Raw genomic sequence first — 19,525 nt, 5'->3', positions numbered from 1 at the left:
TACCAAGCTGGCGTTCTAGTTCTATTGCCATGAATCTTGTTTCTGTATTGTTTTTACACAGTATAGTGTAAAATAGAAACACCACACATGAACTGACATTTTTATATTTTTATCTGCAATAAAGCTTCATTGCGTAAGTATTCTCACGTGCCCTCTCTTTGATTTTCGATTTCGAGGAAGGGGATACCTATATATTTCGGGCGTAAATCAACGATGATTCGCATTGTTTTTCTGATCTTCACGTCTGTTTTCAATTTCAGTCAAATGCGACATACATGTTGAATTGCAGCTGGAGAGTGGGGTTGCGTAGCTAAATGGCACGTGTGTTTTGTTCCCCGAGCTGCTTGTTGTGAGGTGTATAATCACTATTTTAGTTATGTTGTCGAGTTTTAGAGGGATTTTCTTTTGCGCTGCCACAATGCTGATTTTGTAGGGTTTATAGTGAATACTAAGGTGGGACGAATGTTTCATATGTATGTCGTTCCAACATTCTGCACTACGAATTTGAGACATCGAACTGATCTTGCATTTGCAACTCTTTTGCATAAAAATGCTACCATTGTTTTAGTTTTGTTGACTGCGCTAACCTCCTTCGACGGGCGTGATTTGCATAATGTCATCTTGTCACTAAAATGCTACAAGCACTAGCAAAATTTCCATGCTGTTTTTGCTTTCAGGTTTTAGACTTATGTTCTCCCATGTACGAGTAACTTTTTCGGTAACTGCTATGTCTTATAGTTATGTAGGACAATGAATAAATGAAAAAAAATGCACGAATATCATTTATTGGGCAAAAATAAAATATTTTTCATAATTGTAACACTCTGTGTGTTATATAATAATTTCGCACTCCATTCAGCGCATACATCACTTTAATATAGCATCTATTAAAACGCACCAAGGGCGCTATAACATAAAGCTATTTCGAACTTTTCTATTGCAATTCAGCAATAAGCCCTCCGCGATTGGTCAAAAACTATGCTTGGACGACCACCCCCTCCTCCCCCTTTCGCCTGTCGGTCATGCGACGCCACGAAAACCGCGAAGCTCTCCATCTGATATGACGTGTTGACAGTGATTATGCATGTTTGGACCGAGCAAAAGAAGAATAGTTATTTCTGATTCGACGCCTTTTTGCCATTAGCTTTCGGCTATTGGTGAAGTTTTCGTGCGACACCCCCTTCACCTGCCTGTCACGCGGCGTTAGAAAATCGCGAGAAATCACCACGTCAAAATGACGTGTACGCATTAAACATGCATCAATATGCCGAACAAAATTGCATTATCTTCTGAATAGCCACAGGCTGCCCCGCTCCGAAACGAATAAAGATGACTGCCCCCTGTCGCTCAGGCACTTGCTACTTGCACCTGCCGCCCGCCGTGGTTGCTCAGTGGCTATAGTGTCGGCTGCTGAGCACGAGGTCGCGGAATCAAATTCCGACCACGGAGGCCACATTTCGATGGGGGCGAAATGCGAAGACACCTTTGTACCTAGATTGAGGTACACGTTAAAGTACCCCAGGTGGTTGAAATTTCCGGAGGCCTCCATTGCAGCGTGCCTCATAATCAGAAAGTGGTTTTTGCACGTAAAACCCTATAAGTTAATTTTTACTCGCGCCTGCCGGAGAGCATTGATTTACTTGCATACAATAAAGCTGTTCGCGTGGCCGTGTAACGTTTTCGAGCACTTTCGGTGCGCTTACGACCTCGTTCTGCCAACTTTTCTTTGCTAAGGATTCGTTTTGGAGGCATTCTTAAACTTCCGTTGTATGCCGTTCCGATTTTCGACCAGGCGCCACAAGCAAAGTAACGGAAAGCGGACCAACTGCAGACGCCGGCGTCACCCGCTTCATCCGGTTAGATTTTCAGTGCACTGGCTCGGCCCCGTAGAATCCCTCTCCACTTGAGCGTACTCCTAGCCTGTTGTCAGCCAATTAGATAAGACAAACTGCTCAGTGTAGGCGATGCCATTCGTTCTTAAAACAAAGAAACGTGACCTCCTATAAACGAGGACAGCGTTTCATTGCTCTGTCCAGACAACCCTGCGGGACACCGCCCGATGCTTGCGTTGGCGGTTACGCAAATTTGACGTCAGAAGATTGGTATAAAAACATATTGGAAGCTATTACGTTATAGGGCCCCAAGATGAGTGCTCGCTCATTCTAATAATGACAAAGTGCTTGTTCTCCCCGTAATACACCGAGAACCAATAACAGCGATTTAGAGACTTAGCGCAGTAAATTATGGACCTATCTGAAGGGTGGCCACCGTAAAGCTTTCATTGGCAGAATTCTTTATGAACGAGAAAACTGATTAGAACAAATGGGTGGGATGACTGTTAACAAGATCCAGCGGTGTATATATATTATGGCGGGAGTATTGTGCTAACAACCCGCCGTGGTTGCTCAGTGGCTATGGTGTTAGGCTGCTGAGCACGAGGTCGCGGGATCGAACCCCGGCCACGGCGGCAGCATTTCGATGGGGGCGAAATGCGAAAACACCCGTTTACGTAGATTTAGGTGCACGTTACAGAACCCCAGGTGGTCAAAATTTCCGAAGTCCCCCACTACGGCGTGCCTCATAATCAGAAAGTGGTTTTGGCACGTAAAACCCCATAATTTAATTTTTTATTGTGCTACCAGTAAGCCAATAAAATAAAGTAAGGGCACCCTACCACCCCCCCCCCCCAAGCCCTTAAGCAAGTGCCTGGATCCGCAACTGGCTACGGTATCCGACAACGGACCCGAAAGTGTCGTGGTGAGATTGAAACGGTGAAGCCCGCAAACCGAGACAACTCGCCATTTCTCTCTGCCACTTCACTTCCTCCTGGCGCTGCGCATGTGCTTTCCACCCTAGCGCTCGGCAGCTAAGAATGCCCTCTCCGCATTACTTCCGTTCTTCTCAGCGGGGGGGAGGGGGAGCCCTCTAGCGGTCATCGTCGTCTTTGTTGGCCGCCTTCGATAGGTTCGTTCGATTCAGCCAAGTTTCTCTGGAACAAAGAAGGGCGCACTGAGCCAAGCTTTTCGATTCCCCGAGATGCGCCCCCGTGCTCGACTGAACAAGGTGAACAAACGCAAGGTGCCGCCACGGTGCAGAGTGTCCTTGAACCTTGTGGATGCAGCCCGACACACCACGACCCGCACCACCTTTTTCGTTTGTTGCACCATGCGCCTTAATCGAACAGAGCTTATAACTGGCACACTCCGACGCGAGGTCTCCGTGCTACGAGTCAGGAGGAATAAACAAAGGCGTTCTTCTCCCTTCAGCTTCCTCGGTTCCCCGTCTTTCGCTCGCCAGTTTACAGTTCTTACGGGGAAGCTAGCATCGGTCACTATACTATATTGTAGGGCTATCATATACTGTCTCATAAATAGGCAGTGCACCTATTTAATGAAAGTCACGCGATCGCAAGTCTCAGGCAAGACCAAGCTCACCCACTGAAACATTAGCACTCTTCTTGACCCTCTTCTCGTGGTCCGTGCGTAAGGCCAAGGCTTCCTTAGCCATGGGGACACTCCTTTCATCTACTCTAATTAGCTTGGTGGTGAAAGAGGTCTGGTGACCAAGCACCGTAGGTCTTATAATCCAACATTGCACGTGTTAGAACAGCTCGTAAGAGATAGCTTGATGACTCGTACCAAAACTGCATAAAACTGATTATGAAACTAAACAATATGCAAAAATCCTATGCAGTTGGAAAGCCGGCCTTGAGAGCTGAAAACGCACTTGGTGGGTGCGAAGCTGCGTCGTCGCTCCTCCTTGGCCGCATACTTCCCAAAGTTGTGCAGGGACACGGCGCGCTTTCCGTGGACAACGATGCTTCCGTCGTCGCTGTCTTCGTAAGCTCCATTCACAATTCCCGTTGAACGATAGGACGCTGCCTCAGCCACGGGTTCACCGCCCTCAACGTTAACCTGTAAAATAGAAATCACTGATAAACTTGATGGTGGTGCAAAGCACAAACAAGCAGTATTTCCACCTTACATGTACAGCGTAATGCACGAGAAAGCCCGAGTATCCACCGTATGGAAAATAAAGATGCTTTTTTTACATGGCAAAATTTGGCCATATTGTCAAGTTTGCTATTTTGTCAGCTCTGATGGACTCGGAGGGCTGCTTTCTACCTCAAAGTGCTGCCATTACCGGATTTGACAATATCCAGAGTAGCGCTCCAACACTCGTTTCCGTTAGAATGCGTGATTACCGAAGCAAACAAAGGCATATCACATGGCCTGATCCTAAACGACTCGAAGCTGAAGGAAAAGCTACTTCTTTTTTTATACACAGGCACAGTGGTTCCAAAAACGGTTTCCTTTGCTCCCTTGTAGCCGCCATTCTCTAGGGAACTTTTGCCGAAACCGGCGTCACAGTAACATGCAGCGCAGTAATACGCGTTTGGCAGTTTTCTTAGTGCGCAGCTGTTAGGTGCCCGTTCCTGCGTTGGCCTGCCTCGGCGTAGTAACCGAGCGAACGAGCATAGCGAGAGATGAAAGAGCGAACGCGGAGCGCACCGCAGGATCAAATACGGTGAGAGCCGAAAAAGCGCAATGAGAAAAGCAGAGGGGGAGGTTGCACAGGAAGCATGAGCAAGAAATCGGAGGAAGCCACCTTGAAGCACCACCAGATGTCGCTCTTGTTCGCGCATCCACCAGTTATTGACAATTTAACGAAGAAAGCCCAAATATTTGTTAGTGTTGCTTGCGACGTAAGTGAAGTGAATAGCATGATCTTGGCTTCTAGCTTCTAGCTTCTACCATAGTGAATAGACCCGGCGATGTTGCTACAGATATGTACACCAAGGCATTTGTAGCTAGTTAAAGGGTTATTCAAGTGTCATTTGCCGAAAGATTACACAGTCGTCAGCAAACAAACGAATATGTGATAAAAAACGGAGAACAGTCAATCATTAATGCAAATAAGAATGAGAAGAGGGTGAAGTAGCGAGTTTTGCGAGACATCAGAGTGAACACTGTTAAGCTCTATGTCAGTGATGTTGATCGTAACTTAATGGGAGCAGTTAGTTGAAAAACCCTCAAGCCACGTAAGTAACGTCCTATGTAGGTTTAGAATACGAAGCTTATCTTGTTGTAGTTTATAGCATACCTTATCAAATGCTTTTGAAAATATTAAGATGTGTTATCTGCGAATGAGGGTCGATCAAGGATGACTCTGAGTTTATGCATGAGTGGTACTAGCTACGCTTCACAAGAGCATGTCTCTCTGAAGCTGTGCTGCACGCGAGGGCACAAACGAGTGTGATTCAAGAAACCAAACGAGACAAGAAAAAAATATGGTCTAAATTTTACAGAGAATGCTATTAAGTGAAATCGGCTCATCATCAGCCTGCTTACGCCCACTGCAGGGCAAAGGCCTCTCCCATACTTCTCCAACAACCCCGGTCATGTACTAACTGTGGCCATGCCGTCCCTGCAAACTTCTTAATCTCATCTGCTCACCTAACTTTCTGCTGCCCCCTGCTACGCTTCCCTTCCCTTGGGACCCAGTCCGTAACCCTTAATGACCATCGGTTATCCTCCCTCCTCATTACATGTCCTGCCCATGCCCATTTCTTTTTCTTGGTTTCAACTAAGATGTCATTAACTCGCGTTTGTTCCCTCACCCAATCTGCTCTTTTCTTATCCCTTAACGTTACACCTATCATTCTTCGTTCCATAGCTCGTTGCGTCGTCCTCAATTTGAGTAGAACCCTTTTCGTAAGCATCCAGGTTTCTGCCCCGTAGGTGAGTACTGGTAAGACGCAGCTATTATACGCTTTCCTCTTGAGGGATAATGGCAACCTGCTGTTCATGATCTGAGAATGCCTGCCAAACGCACCCCAGCCCATTCTTATTCTTCTGATTATTTCTGTCTCATGATCCGGATCTGCCGTCACTACCTGCCCTAAGTAGATGTATTCCCTTACTACTTCCAGTGCCTCGCTGCCTATTGTAAATTGCTGTTCTCTTCCCAGACTGTTAAACATTACTTTAGTTTTCTGCAGATTAATTTTTAAACCCACTCTTCTGCTTTGCCTCTCCAGGTCAGTGAGCATGCATTGCAATTGGTCCCCTGAGTTACTAAGCAAGGCAATATCATCAGCGAATCGCAAGTTACTAAGGTATTCTCCATTAACTTTTATCCCCAATTCTTCCGAATCCAGGTCTCCGAATACATCCTGAAAACACGCGGTGAATAGCATTGGAGAGATCGTATCTCCCTGTCTGACGCCTTTATTTAATGAGATTTTGTTGCTTTCTTTATGGAGGACTACGGTGGCTGTGGAGCCGCTATAGATATCTTTCACTATTTTTACATACGGCTCGTCTACACCCTGATTCCGTAATGCCTCCATGACTGCTGAGGTTTCGACAGAATCAAACGCTTTCTTGTAATCAATGAAAGCTATATATAAGGGTTGGTTATATTCCGCACATTTCTCTATCCCCTGATTGATAGTGTGAATGTGATCTATTGTTGAGTAGCCTTTACGGAATCCTGCCTGGTCCTTTGCTTGACAGAAGTCTAAGGTGCTCCTGATTCTATTTGCGATTACCTTAGTGAATAGTTTGTAGGCAACGGACAGTAAGCTGATCGGTCTATAATTTTTCAAGTCTTCGGCGTCCCCTTTCTTATGGATTAGGATTATGTTAGCGTTCTTCCAAGATTACGGTACGCTCGAGGTCATGAGGCATTGCGTATACAGGGTGGCCAGTTTCTCTAGAACAATCTGCCCACCATCCTTCAACAAATCTGCTCTTACCTGATCCTCCCCAGCTGCCTTCCCCCTTTGCATATCTCCAAGGCTTTCTTTACTTCTTCCGGCGTTACCTTTGGGATTTCGAATTCCTCTAGACTATTTTCTGTTCCATTATCGTCGTGGGTGCCACTGGTACTGTATAAATCTCTGTAGAATTCCTCAGCCACTTGAACTATTTCATCCATATTAGTTATGATATTGCCGGCTTTGTCTCTTAACGCATACATCTGATTCTTGCCAATTCCTAGTTTCTTCTTCACTGTTTTTAGGCTTCCTCCGTTCCTGAGAGCATGTTCAATTCTATCCATATTATACTTCCTGATGTCAGCAGTCTTACGCTTGTTGATTAACTTCGAAAGTTTTGCCAGTTCTATTCTAGCTGTAGGGTTAGAGGCTTTCATACATTAGCGTTTCTTGATCAGATCTTTGTCTCCTGTGATAGTTTAGTGGTACCCTGCCTAACGGAGTTGCCACCGACTTCCATTGCACACTCCTTAATGATGCCCACAAGATTGTCGTTCATTGCTTCAAGACTAAGGCCCTCTTCCTGAGTTAAAGCCGAGTACCTGTTCTGTAGCTTGATCTGGAATTCCTCTATTTTCCCTCTTACCGCTAACTCATTGACCGGCTTCTTATGTACCAGTTTCTTCCGTTCCCTTCTCAGGTCTAGGCTAATTCGAGTTCTTACCATCCTGTGGTCACTGCAGCGCACCTTGCCGAGCAGGTCCGCATCTTGTATGATGCCAGGGTTGGCGCAGAGTATGAAGTCTATTTCATTTCTAGTCTCGCCGTTCGGGCTCCTCCACGTCCACTTTCGGCTATCCCGCTTGCGGAAGAAGGTATTCATTATCCTCAGATTATTCTGTTCCGCAAACTCTAGTAATAACTCTCCCCTGTCATTCCTAGTGTCTATGCCATATTTCCCCACTGCTTTGTCTCCAGCCTGCTTCTTGCCTACCTTGGCATTAAAGTCGCCCATTAGTATAGTGTATTTGGTTTTCACTCTAGCCATCGCCGATTCCACGTCTTCATAGAAGCTTTCGACTTCCTGGTCATCATGACTGGATGTAGGGGCGTAGACCTGTACAATCTTCATTTTGTACCTCTTATTAAGTTTCACAACAAGACCTGCCACCCTCTCGTTAATGCTATAGAATTCCTGTATGTTACCAGCTATATTCTTATTAATCAGGAATCCGACTCCTAGTTCTCTTCTCTCCGCTAAGCCCCGGTAGCACAGGACGTGCCCGCTTTTTAGCACTGTATATGCTTCTTTTGGCCTCCTAACTTCACTGAGCCCTATTATATTCCATTTATTGCCCTCTAATTCCTCCAATAGCACTGCTAGACTCGCTTCACTAGATAACGTTCTAGCGTTAAACGTTGCCAGGTTCATATTCCAATAGTATAGTATAGTATAGGTAATTGGGGGATGCGTTTTACCTGACCTATGTAGTAGAATCACCTTGCCGACTTTCCACTCAGCCCGTAAAAGCCTGTGTCAGGCGAATGTTCGAAAACTTTGTTATTATTATTGAGGATTAGGCAGCAGCGCTTTTTAAGAACGGCTAATGAAATCGCAGTCAGGTGATGGTTAAAATCTGGTACTGATAATTATGCCCTCTACACCGGCAGGGTCAATTATTATTGGAAATATTACTCAATGGTTGTAAAATTTTGCAGCAGGTAAGCAAACATTGAAAGTGTCAGAAAAATTTTCAGAATAATCGTTCAGGAGCCTTTGATTGATGGAATGGTGTTACCTGTGTGATCGAATAAGCTAACGTCACCTTTGTCGATGGGGTTTGTAGTGCGCAAAACTTTATTAGTACATGTTTAAAGCGTTGATGGCACATGCTTACAGCAGAATCTGCCTTTGGCGCTTTTAAGCGCACTTGTGTACGACTAACAGGCAACGTCTTAAGTTCTTTACCTAGCGACATTCCAAGTAGTTTTGGCTGATCTATACAGCCATATTTTTTATTGCCTGAGAAGCATTTAGTATAGGTGTTGTACCATAGCGCTTTGCGATTAGAGGTGACTGTGCCTAAGGGGATGTACCTGCTTGCGAGTTCATTATTCCCAGAAATGAACATGTTACAATTCAAGTGAACGTCTCACTGGTCGAAATATTCCAAAATCGTGTCAAGAAATGTGCACAAGCACTGGTTTATAGCAATAATGTTACCTTTATTGAAGTTACATAAGGTTCTAGATTTGTTTTCAGCTTTGGGAAACTATATATTGATTGTAAACGAGAGTAAACTCTCATTGCTTAAAGCAGGCATGTGGGTGATATTTGACACGAGGCTAGGATGAGACTGTAGTGAGGTAAGCGACCGGGCTAGTTGGTGCGGATCCATGACGTGTAAGAGCGCGAACTTGGACACAGGACGGCGAAAGGACGCAGACAAGCGCTGCATGAGATTTCAGCAACCGGCAGGGAATGTTGGCGTTAGATCAAGGTGTCCTTCTAGGCTCTCATATATGCGCAAGTGAAAAGACTGGGCAGAAATGAAGAAATCTTTTGGCTAATGTTGAAAATGGATGGAATTTCCAGCAAATGTTTGGAATAATAAAGTTACCTAGCAAAACAAAGGCAGGGCTGGGTTACTAACAAAAAAAAGTTAGTAACGTCATGCAGGGGCGCTATAACGTGAAACTATTCCAAACTTTTCTATTCCAATTCTGCAATCAGCCCATCGTGATTGGTCAAAACCTTTTTTCGACCACTCCCACTTCATCTGTCTGTCACGCGACGTCACGAAAACCGCGATAGCTCCCCATCTGATATGACGTGTACACACTAATTATGCATAATTTGACCGAACAAAAGAAAAACAGTTATTTCTGATTCGAGGCCTTTTTGTCATTAGCCCTCGGCTATTGGTAAAAAAGATTCGGGCTGCACCGACTTCACCTGCCTCTCGCACAGCGTCACAAAAGCGCAAAAACTTACCGCGTCAAAGTGACGCGTACGCGTTAAAAATGTATTAATATGCCGAGGAAAACTGAATTTTCTTCTGAATATCCGCAGGCTGGCCCGTTCCCAAAGGAATAGAAGATGGCTGCCGCCGATCGCTCCGACACTGGCTATTCGCCCCTGCCGGGGAGCATGGGTTTATTTGCGTGCAATAAAACATTTTGCGTGGCCGTGTAAGGTTTTCGTGAACTTTCAGCACGTGTACCACCGCGTTCTGCCAACTTTTCTTTGCTGAGGTCCCGTTTTAGCGTCATTCTTAAGATTCCGCTGCACGCCACCGCGATTGTCGACGAGACACCGCAAGCTAAGTAAGAGAAAGCGGACCAATCGCAGACGTGGGCACCACCCTCTTCATCCGGTCATCGATATTTAGTGCAGTGGCTAGGCCCCATCGAATCCTTCTCTATTTGAGCATGCTCCTCGCCTCTTGTTAGCCACTTGGATAAGACAAGCGGCTCAGTGCAAACAATGTTATTCGTTTTTTCAAGCGAACAAAAGTGACCTCCTTTGAACGAGGGGAGCATTTGATTGGTTTGTTGAGACAACCCTGCGGGTGACCACCCAATGCTTGCGCCGGGGGTTACGCAAATTTGACGTCAGGAGATTGGAATATGATTGGAAGAATGATGGGTGTAATGTTAAGGGATAAGAAAAGAGCAGATTGGGTGAGGGAACAAGCGGGAGTTAATGACATCTTCGATGATATCAAGAGAAATAAATGGGCATGGGCAGGATATGTATGAGGAGGGAAGGTAACCGATGGCCATTAAGGGTTATGCACTCGATTCCAAGATAAGGGAAGCGTACAAGAGGGCGGCAGAAAGTTAGGTGGGCGGATGAGATTACGAAGTTTACAGGGACAACATGGCCACAATTGGTACATGACTGGGGCAGTTGGAGAAGTATGGGAGAGGCCTTTGCACTGCAGTGGGCGTAACCAGGATGATGATGATGATTAGATTAAAATATATTGGGATAGTTTTACGTTATACGACCTCAGATCATCAATAAACTTGCGGAACAACTAAGGGCAACATAACAGACGGCGACAATTGTTTTAGAGCGCAGCTCGCTAGCCCACGTTCCTGCATTTTGCGTCGCTGTTGTGCCTCTTCGTTGTCCCTCGCCGTAACAAGCTCCATAGCCGGGGCCAACGCGCGCCATATCTCCCGGCTCAGGCCGGCGCCATCTCTCGCGCACGGCGCGACCCTTACTCTCTTCGCTCCTCCTCCAATGCCACCCCTGTGCGGCGGCCAGGCGGCGGCAATCAGAGCGCCGGCTCGGTGGCGGCTGGTCTCGATGAAGTGCTGCTGGCCAAGTCGAAACGCATAGCCGCAACCGTTTCGGCTTCTGTGCCACCGATTCTGCTTCGATGGCACGCACTTCGTGGTCTTCTTGGTGGCGACGCCTAGCTTCTGCTTCAGCATAGCGCATGTCTGGATTCTGGCGTTACGGCGCTGAGCTTGTGCTCGCGCAGCTAGTTTAGCAGCAGCGGCAGGCGAAGGACTTCCACCGCTTGCCTCGCTCACGACTCAGAAAGGCGGAGATTAAACTGTTTATATAAAATTATTTATGTTTACTAAACTACTTATTATGTCCAGGGCTCACAGACGGTTCATATTAGAATATAATCCTCCTGTGAGCTTCGGACAATCCGTCTCGTGCGGAACATTTCGCACCAGCCGCCGCAAAGGGAGCGTAACTTGCCACAACTGCTTCGTATACCGGGAGGTCGCGGGAGGCAGCGCGTACGCGGAACGTTGCGCGGCGAAGAGATGGCGGCGAGTGACCGAGGCCTGACACGCTGCTAGCGAGTCAACTGAAGGTGGTTCTGCGTTTCGGCTTCGGAAGCGCGCTCGGTGGTCCGCTGATGCCCACCCGGCGCTTCGGCAACCAGAGGTCTCGCGTGGTCACCACCATGGAGGGTGGTGCACGCAGTGGCATGGAGGGGGGGGGGGTGCACGCAGTGGCAAACAGCGGCGACTATGCGTTTCGGCTTGGGCAGCAGCATGTCATCGAGATGTACCGCCACTGAGCTGGTGCTCTTATTGCCGCCGTACTGGGGCGGCATTGGAGGAGGAGCGAAGAGAGTAAATACCCAACCACGCGTCGGTAAGCTTTGGCACGCGGTGATAAGCGAACACTTTGCTTCGCGTTGGTCGGAGGAAGAGGGCACGCAACCGCTGGACACAAGCTCTGAAGCGCGCCAAAGCTCGCTCTTCGGCTGCGGCGCACTGCTGCTGGACTTTTTTGTCTTCAACCGTCCAAGTCCGACCTAAAACAGCCTGCTGTAAACTAAGCTTGAAACAATAAGTTAGTGGTCTGTATGCTCTTTTAGATATAAAAATAACATGTTTGATTAATGAATGTATGCCTGCCGCAGCAGTTTCTTTTGATCTTTGAAGTAACATTAGTGCAGGAGATATCGACATCAGCGATCGCGCTCGCGCGTTGTCCATCCGTAAGATCGCTTTGCAAACACCTGCACGACGATGCCAAATCATATCAAAAGCTGTTGTGCCATTTCATTTTCTGGCAGCTCATTGCACAGCCAACTATGTAAGAATTGAAAAACAATATGTTAGAAATATTCCCACGTATTCTAGTGACGGTGAAAAATGCTGCAGACTGAATCGCAAGAATAGCGGTGAGCAATGTCGGCGATCGTCGAAAACCTCATTTGCAGGTTGAACGCGTCGGTTTTGATATATCATTCGTCGAAAGTTGCAGCGTATTCGCTGGTGCCGGCGCCTTCTAGAAAGTACTACACAATTCCTGTCACCTGCGCAATCAGATTCTACAAGGCTCGTCGACAACAGACAATTGCCGACATAACCATGGATAACATTCGCGAACCTTCCGATACGTGCACGCGCGTCCTGCGCGGAGTGATAGCGCTTAAAATTCTTTAGCCGGTGAAATACAGTCATCGGATACAGATAAAGTATCCGTGTCAATATAATTGTGCTTGTTGCTGGTGCATGAAAGAAATCTGAAAAAGTGGATCCCGAGAAAATCAGCAAAAGTGAATTGAAACATCTGCAGCACTCACACACGCAAAAAAAAATCTGGATAGTTAAAATTAACGTAATTCGTAGCTTGTCTCTTCCCGATTCCTGATAATGTCAAATCTTGCCCATGGAGCCCCTAACTTATTATTTTAGGTTGTTGATTGGGAGGCCGTCACATCGAGTCTATTGCTATAAAAAGGTTTCAGAGTGTAAAGGTAATGTTCTATTGTAACTAGTTTCAACATGTCAAGTTTGTCTTTCTGGACAATAATGAAATGACATACCGTCAGAAAATAATAATATAGGCGTGAGAATCAAAGGGTTTTATTAGGTGTCTCTCGTTGCCCTTTGCCAAGCCGTTCTATTGAAGCGCTTATTCGAATGTATGGGGACAGCTCATTCGCATAGTATATATAATATATATATAATATGTATAATATAATGTTATATATTATAACATTATATATATATATATATATATATATATATAAATGTATAAATAGGTTATTTTCGCTATGATGTTTTGACTGAGAAGTACATTCAATTTGTTCTGTAAGGCACGCTATAATTGCTGTGGCATATTATTTTATTGCACAAAAGCTACTGCATTGAAATAATATACTAGTACATACTTAAAAAGCAAAATTGTTTACTACAACAATAATTATTCAATCAAATGTTTATTATAGTGCCCAAGAACAGCTAGAGTGCCTTCCTACTGCCTTCATCACGCCAGACCGCCTTTATTACGCCAGACGGCCTCTGCGAGTTCAAAGTCATGCCATTTGCACTGTGCTCAGCGCCTGCAACGTTTCAGCACGTCATGCACACGGTGTTAGCAGGATTGGAATTGCAGACGTGTGTCTTTACTTGGATGACGTCGTTGTCTTCGCCGGAAATTTCGAAGATCAGCTTGGGTGGCGTGCGACAGTATTAGAGGCCATCAAGTCGTCAGGGCTCACTCTGAAGCCGGAAAAGTGCCGCTTTGTTTACGATGAGTTTCTGTTCCTAGGCCACGTCATCAGCAAATATGAAGTCCGCCCCGACCCGCAGAAGACTGCTGCCATCACAATGTTCCCGCAACCCATCGACAAGGCAGTGCGTAGATTCCTTGGCACACTCTAGAAACAAAGGTAGTTCCGGGCACTCTCTTTGAGGGAGTATCTGCTTGTTCCTTATTTTCCTCTCTTTGCGAGAGTGGAACGACCTTCGTTGAGAGAGTAGGTCAACTCTTCCTGACAGAGTTTGGTTACTCCCCGGCAAGGGAGCGCTAGTACTCTTCCACTGAGTGCTAGTGCTCTCCCCACAAAGAGTGCTAGTACTCTTCCGCATAGTGCTAATACTCTGCCCACAGGCGTCATAGTACTCCCACAGACCGAGTGCTTCCACTCCTCCCAACCGAGTACTTCTACTCCTCCAAGCCGAGTGTTCCTACTGCCCCAAAGAGAGCGTTTGTACTCCTTCAGAACAGCGTGCTAGTACTCTTCCCAATAGTGTGAAAGCACGATGTATATACATGGCAGGTTTGAAGGGATTCACAATACTTACATGTGGGAAGCATTTGATTCCTTCATAAGCAGCTTCTGTACTTATGCTTGGTGAATGGGATGTAATCTGTAGTTGCCGAGCTACTCAAATTAAAAAATTTTTTTCGTAAAAGGTGAAAATCTTTATTCATCAGTCACAAGACAAATTGAATAATAATTTGAGAAACATACTGACACACATAAAATCAGATTACAATGATGCCCATGAACTTCAGAACACATCTTGTAACTAAACATAAGTTTATTCTCTAAAGTTTGATCAGTATGACAGTGTAGAAATATCATTTCATTTCATTTGGCTCCTTCTTTTCAAAAATAAAGTATACAATGGAAATTAAACAGAACAAACGTGTGCAAACTCACAGACTATTGACACTATGAAAAGAAATATGTGCCACATTACTGGCCAGCAAACACATTTCTGGCACAAAATGCGTGCACTTATATGGCAGAGGTTACCAGATGAGCTGTTAAGCATGGGGCTGGTAACGTAGATAAATTGTGCAAGAAACTTTTTCTGTGTGCCATATTCTAAGACAGAAGCTCATTTGATAACCTCCTGTAAAGCGTATGGATGTTCCTGAGTGAGAGTACAGTGCATTTAGAAATGTGTTGCATATTCTCATGCGAGGCCAGAGATCTAGCTCGCTTTGCTTATAATTCACATAAAGTTATTCATGTATGGGCTGCACCCCATTGTTTCTATGTGTGTCTTGTCGTGGTTCTGCAGCAATACCCTGCCCGGTCTCAAACCGGTACAGAGGCGTATTATATTTCCTATTCGGTTGGCCTCCTCCTGAAAGCAGTTTCCTGGTGCTGTTGGGATTCATCCGTTACACTCTCACAAATAAATAAAATTTAATTTACAATATTATCTATTCTGTAGCGAATCTATTTATTTAATTATTTATTGTACCTTCAAGGCCCGAAGGCGTTACAGAAGGGAGTGGAACGAAATACAGAGCATGTGCAGATAACAGGGTGTAATAATAACAAGAAAAAATTAGAAAGTGCGCATTAACAAAAGTATTCTTCAATAGTAGTTCTAAAAGCAGATGTATCGGTTATGTTAACAATTGAGGCCGGCAGATGATTCCATTCATTGTTAGTTTTAGGAATAAATGAATAAAAAATAGGTTCGTGCGACAGTGTGGAACGCTCAATTTAACCCGATGGTCAGTACGAGATTATATATATGCAGGTTCGAAAAAAAGTTCAATTTTTAATTCCGGATTGTAATAAAAAATTGAGTATAAAACTTCAAGGTGTATTGGCATTAAAATCTTGCGCATCAAATTTCCTGTGATATATGGTAGCTTTTCATTTCCATTATGGTAACAATGCTATATTTCTGAGGAGCAGCTTGCATAATTACATAATCAATTATTGTGACTCGTTGAATATGCAATCTAACTAAATTATAGCATGCCTTCAGATGTGAACCAAAAATCATATGTGATGAATATGATGCATCAAAGGCGACATAAGCATAAGTACAGTCAGGCAAGTGCACGAAAATGACAACAAAGCAAAACAAACTGAGAATGGCATCATCCTGTTTCACACATCCTTTCCATGCACGTGGATTTTGCATGCAACTATGCATATACTTGCACAACGAACCAACTACCTGAAACCAAAGCGTTTTTCCTACTGAACTGGTTAAGATGCGCTAAAGAAAAATTATCGCACTTCACAGAATCTTCGTCTCAAAACAAGTACATAGGTGTCTAGGACGATTAATACATCGCCTCACTACACTTTGTCGTAAGTCCAGAAGAACTATTTCTACAGAAGCAATGACACTAAGGGGCGTTTTCTTAACACTGTATGTTCACCATCGCCAATTGATGAACAAGTGTTCTACTCAGATACTCTCAGTACTTTGCATTGAACGCATCTCTACCTCCACTAGCATACTTGCTTGGCAAGTAGATTGGAGAAACCACAATTTAAAAATTTTCACATAATTTTCAATTCCAAGTGACTCTCCGGCTTCAAGACATAAGGTGTGCACCACAATGAATGCAGTGAAACGCCTTCATTGCTCCTTGCTTTCACTGTGGGAGACACGAGCGGTTCTAATGAACTGGTTTCATGAGCACGCACGTAAACGATAATGGCTTATTAAACGTGGGATTCTCTTCCCCCAATGCTTCCCCTTTCTGGGACCTCAAAGGAATCCATTATTCTAATATTAGGTGTAAAAACATAGATAAAAAGGAAGACATGAAAATCTGCCTACTTCAAGTCAGCATTTAAAATACCGAATCACAGTGGTTTGTGTTTGCACCCTTGCATTCACATGCTGTTAAATGTAAGCTACTAAAGCTATTAAATGTATGTAAGCACCTAACGAAGCATGAGCTGTTGCCTTTTATAGTGAACACAGGCACCGTGCACATTGCAAGTAGGTATCATGTCACTGAGCAAATATGCAATTTCATTGTACCACTATTTTTTTATCACCTCGATATATCTCTTGAGCGGCAAGAAAGAAAGCAGTCACTTCTTACAACTAAACAGCTTTTTAAAACACATTTCTAACTTTTCAATGACATTTTATCCTATGTGTTTGTCTCCAGAGAGCATACTTGATTTTGACTTTACCATCAGAGAAATTACATAAATATACCATGTTAAAATGACTGCCTAGAGATCGCGAGAATTTTGATCTTGGTGTGACATACTGTATTTTGATTTTGTTGACATTTAGTCAAATGGTACACCCACTATACCTACATTTTAGTTTTCCTGCCCAAATTGCGTCGCAATGTATTTTGGTTCTCTGGAGTGCGCTCCTCTGCACTATGTGAAGTCGCGCTGGGCTGGGTTTTCGACATCCTTGTGTCATTGCAGCTGCCTTCTGGCATTACATAAAGCGGGTGCCTGAAAAATATAGTGTGCAAAAGTCAACACGAGGACATGGTGTAAAACAACGTCAAGACAGTCAAGGTCACGGCACTAAAAGAAAGTCTTAGCTATTATTGTTCTTACTGAAATGCATGCGAACATCTAAATGACTGCAACAGTCAACTGCTAAACTAACTTCACTTTTAGGCGTAAACAAAAAAGAAATAATTGACAGTTCATCGTCATTCGGCACCCATGTTAAAATACTTCTGCTAATAAATAGAATGTTGGTAACTGTCAGATGTAACAGGTCTGTCATTAGACTGGTGTGTCGCAAACACTTGTGACACATCCTAAACACGTGCTCAATGTGCCTCCCACACCATCTCTGGTTGTGCCACTGCTCAAGCCATCATTTGAGGATCACATCTGCAAACATGATGCTCAGTAGGAATTAACATATGGTCCTCCAGTTCAACGGATATGACTGGATGTGCCTATAAGAAAGGGCAACATGGCTTGTTATGGTAAGCTGACCCAGATTTCAATAATAACAAGAAAGTTCACTGCAGCCTGCGTCTAAGCTTATTAAAAGGCGTGAACTTTTTATTTATGAGGTGTGCAATGGAGTTCATTTTTGACAGACTCGACTACTGCTGCTGTTTGAAAATTAGCATTATACATTCTTGAAGGCATGTAAAAGTTACAGTAAGACCGCAGTTATTAGTTTGTTGGACCAACTCTTTGTTTTGTGTATGACAGATGACTGGTAACACGGAATAAAAACAACATTTTATTTTTATACTTTATTCCTCTACTAAAACTATTAAAGCGATAAACACATTTTGATCTGCCATGCAGTATCAAGATGCACACATTACGCTTGTAACCCACAGAGGAAGGGTGATTTAGCTGTTCATATAACATAACTCTGAAACGGCAACTCAAAGTAGCAACTGCACAGGCATGTCCTAAACAATGAGCGTATGCAAAGCGGCTCTGCGATTGTAATTTCACAGAGCAGCCGTTATATTCAATGCCGATGCTTAACTCGCTGCTTGACAATTCACCGAGTTCGTAGACATAAGCACCTTTGCAGATTGGCACCATGCTCGAAAACTGCAACAGGAGACACAAAATCAGACATACAATCACACCATTTCAATACAGGAGCAAAAACAGTTCAATCTTAGGACTAAACGCAATGAGAGCGATTTAGTGCGCGACGGCGACGAGCGACGGACCGTCGCTTGAGGAGATCGCTCGGTTCTGGAAATGTTGACATAGTCGATCGTCACCAGGAAGCGCTATGAGCGACTAGCCAATAGCGCGAAGGCGGAAGTAGATGTACATCGCTCAAATACTAGCGATTGTCGTGTGGAACGAGCAAACGATTGAATTTTTATACGTGCAAGGATAAGAACGTACTGCAAGACCTTCCGAAATATTTATGCTATTTTTACAGTAAAATACATCAACTTAAATTACTAAAGCACACCTCACGATAGTTTCGACGCGTGTTTGCAGCCCCCATACCGGCAACACCGGGGAGGCGTCGCTCAAAATCGTCGCTCGCACGGAGTACGACTTGTAGGCGACGAGCGAACGCGACAGCCATCTCCATCGCATCGCTTGTAGATCTCGCGCGCAAGATCGCTTACATGGGGTTTATACTTTATTCAGCATAAAACATGAATTCCTCATGCGTTCTCAGTAAGTTCAATATAAGGCGCCCAATTGACGTCTTGCAGCGTGCACTTGTGCTGCACGTAACTTCAGTGGTCGCAGATTACCCCTGGGCGAGACACCGTCAAGCGCGCGGCTTATAACGAAAGTATGCCGCCAGCAAAATAGCGCCTTCTGTTATATGACTCCTTATTTCAACAGCGTTCCGTACACAGTATAGGCTGCCAAACTGAATAAATTCAAACACACAAAACGCACGCTAAGCATGCTCCGCATAGGCTCGGAATTAAGGCCTGGTCAACAAACCATTTTAAGCGTCCTCTCGCCTCGCGTCTTGTTCAACATACCCTGGTTCTGGAAACGTTTGCTATGTGCAAAGCTCTTACAGATAGCGGCAAGCGATACAATCACACGCAGTTATCGCGACGACTGGCTTTTTCGATTGACATCCGAGAGACAAGCGCGCTAGCCTAGTGCGTTGTCAATCGCGTCGGCTACGCGCCGCGATGACTTCCTGGCGATAGCATGTCATATACGCAGGATGTGCACCTAAGTGAGAATTCACTTACCATGGAGCATTTGTTGTTATATCCAATGAATGACGAACGACTGTCGTACTTTCACGGCGACGCGCGATGGCTGACGGACGATCTCCCTTCGGTGGACCTCGCTGCTCGCTGGACGGACA

At 44.8% G+C, this 19,525-nt stretch overlaps 1 protein-coding gene across 2 annotated transcripts in view; it reads right to left on the bottom strand.

Annotated features, from left to right (window-relative positions):
* The window catches only part of LOC135912446 (dual oxidase maturation factor 2-like), a 513,017-nt gene that overhangs the window by 16,283 nt on the left and 477,209 nt on the right, over positions 1–19,525 (bottom strand). Inside the window, exon 8 of one of the 2 annotated variants that reach the window (XM_065444889.2) lies at positions 3,727–3,914. In XM_065444889.2, coding sequence (XP_065300961.1) covers positions 3,727–3,914 — 188 coding nt within the window. Of the gene's footprint in view, positions 1–3,726; positions 3,915–19,525 lie in introns of those variants that run through there. The other variant, XR_010567670.1, reaches the window with a different exon arrangement.

The sequence above is a fragment of the Dermacentor albipictus genome, chromosome 1 (assembly GCF_038994185.2).
Source record: "Dermacentor albipictus isolate Rhodes 1998 colony chromosome 1, USDA_Dalb.pri_finalv2, whole genome shotgun sequence".
In the NCBI taxonomy this organism is placed as follows: domain Eukaryota; kingdom Metazoa; phylum Arthropoda; class Arachnida; order Ixodida; family Ixodidae; genus Dermacentor; species Dermacentor albipictus.
The sequence above is the reverse complement of the archived record's forward strand: the minus strand, read 5'-3'. Positions and strand labels throughout refer to the sequence as shown.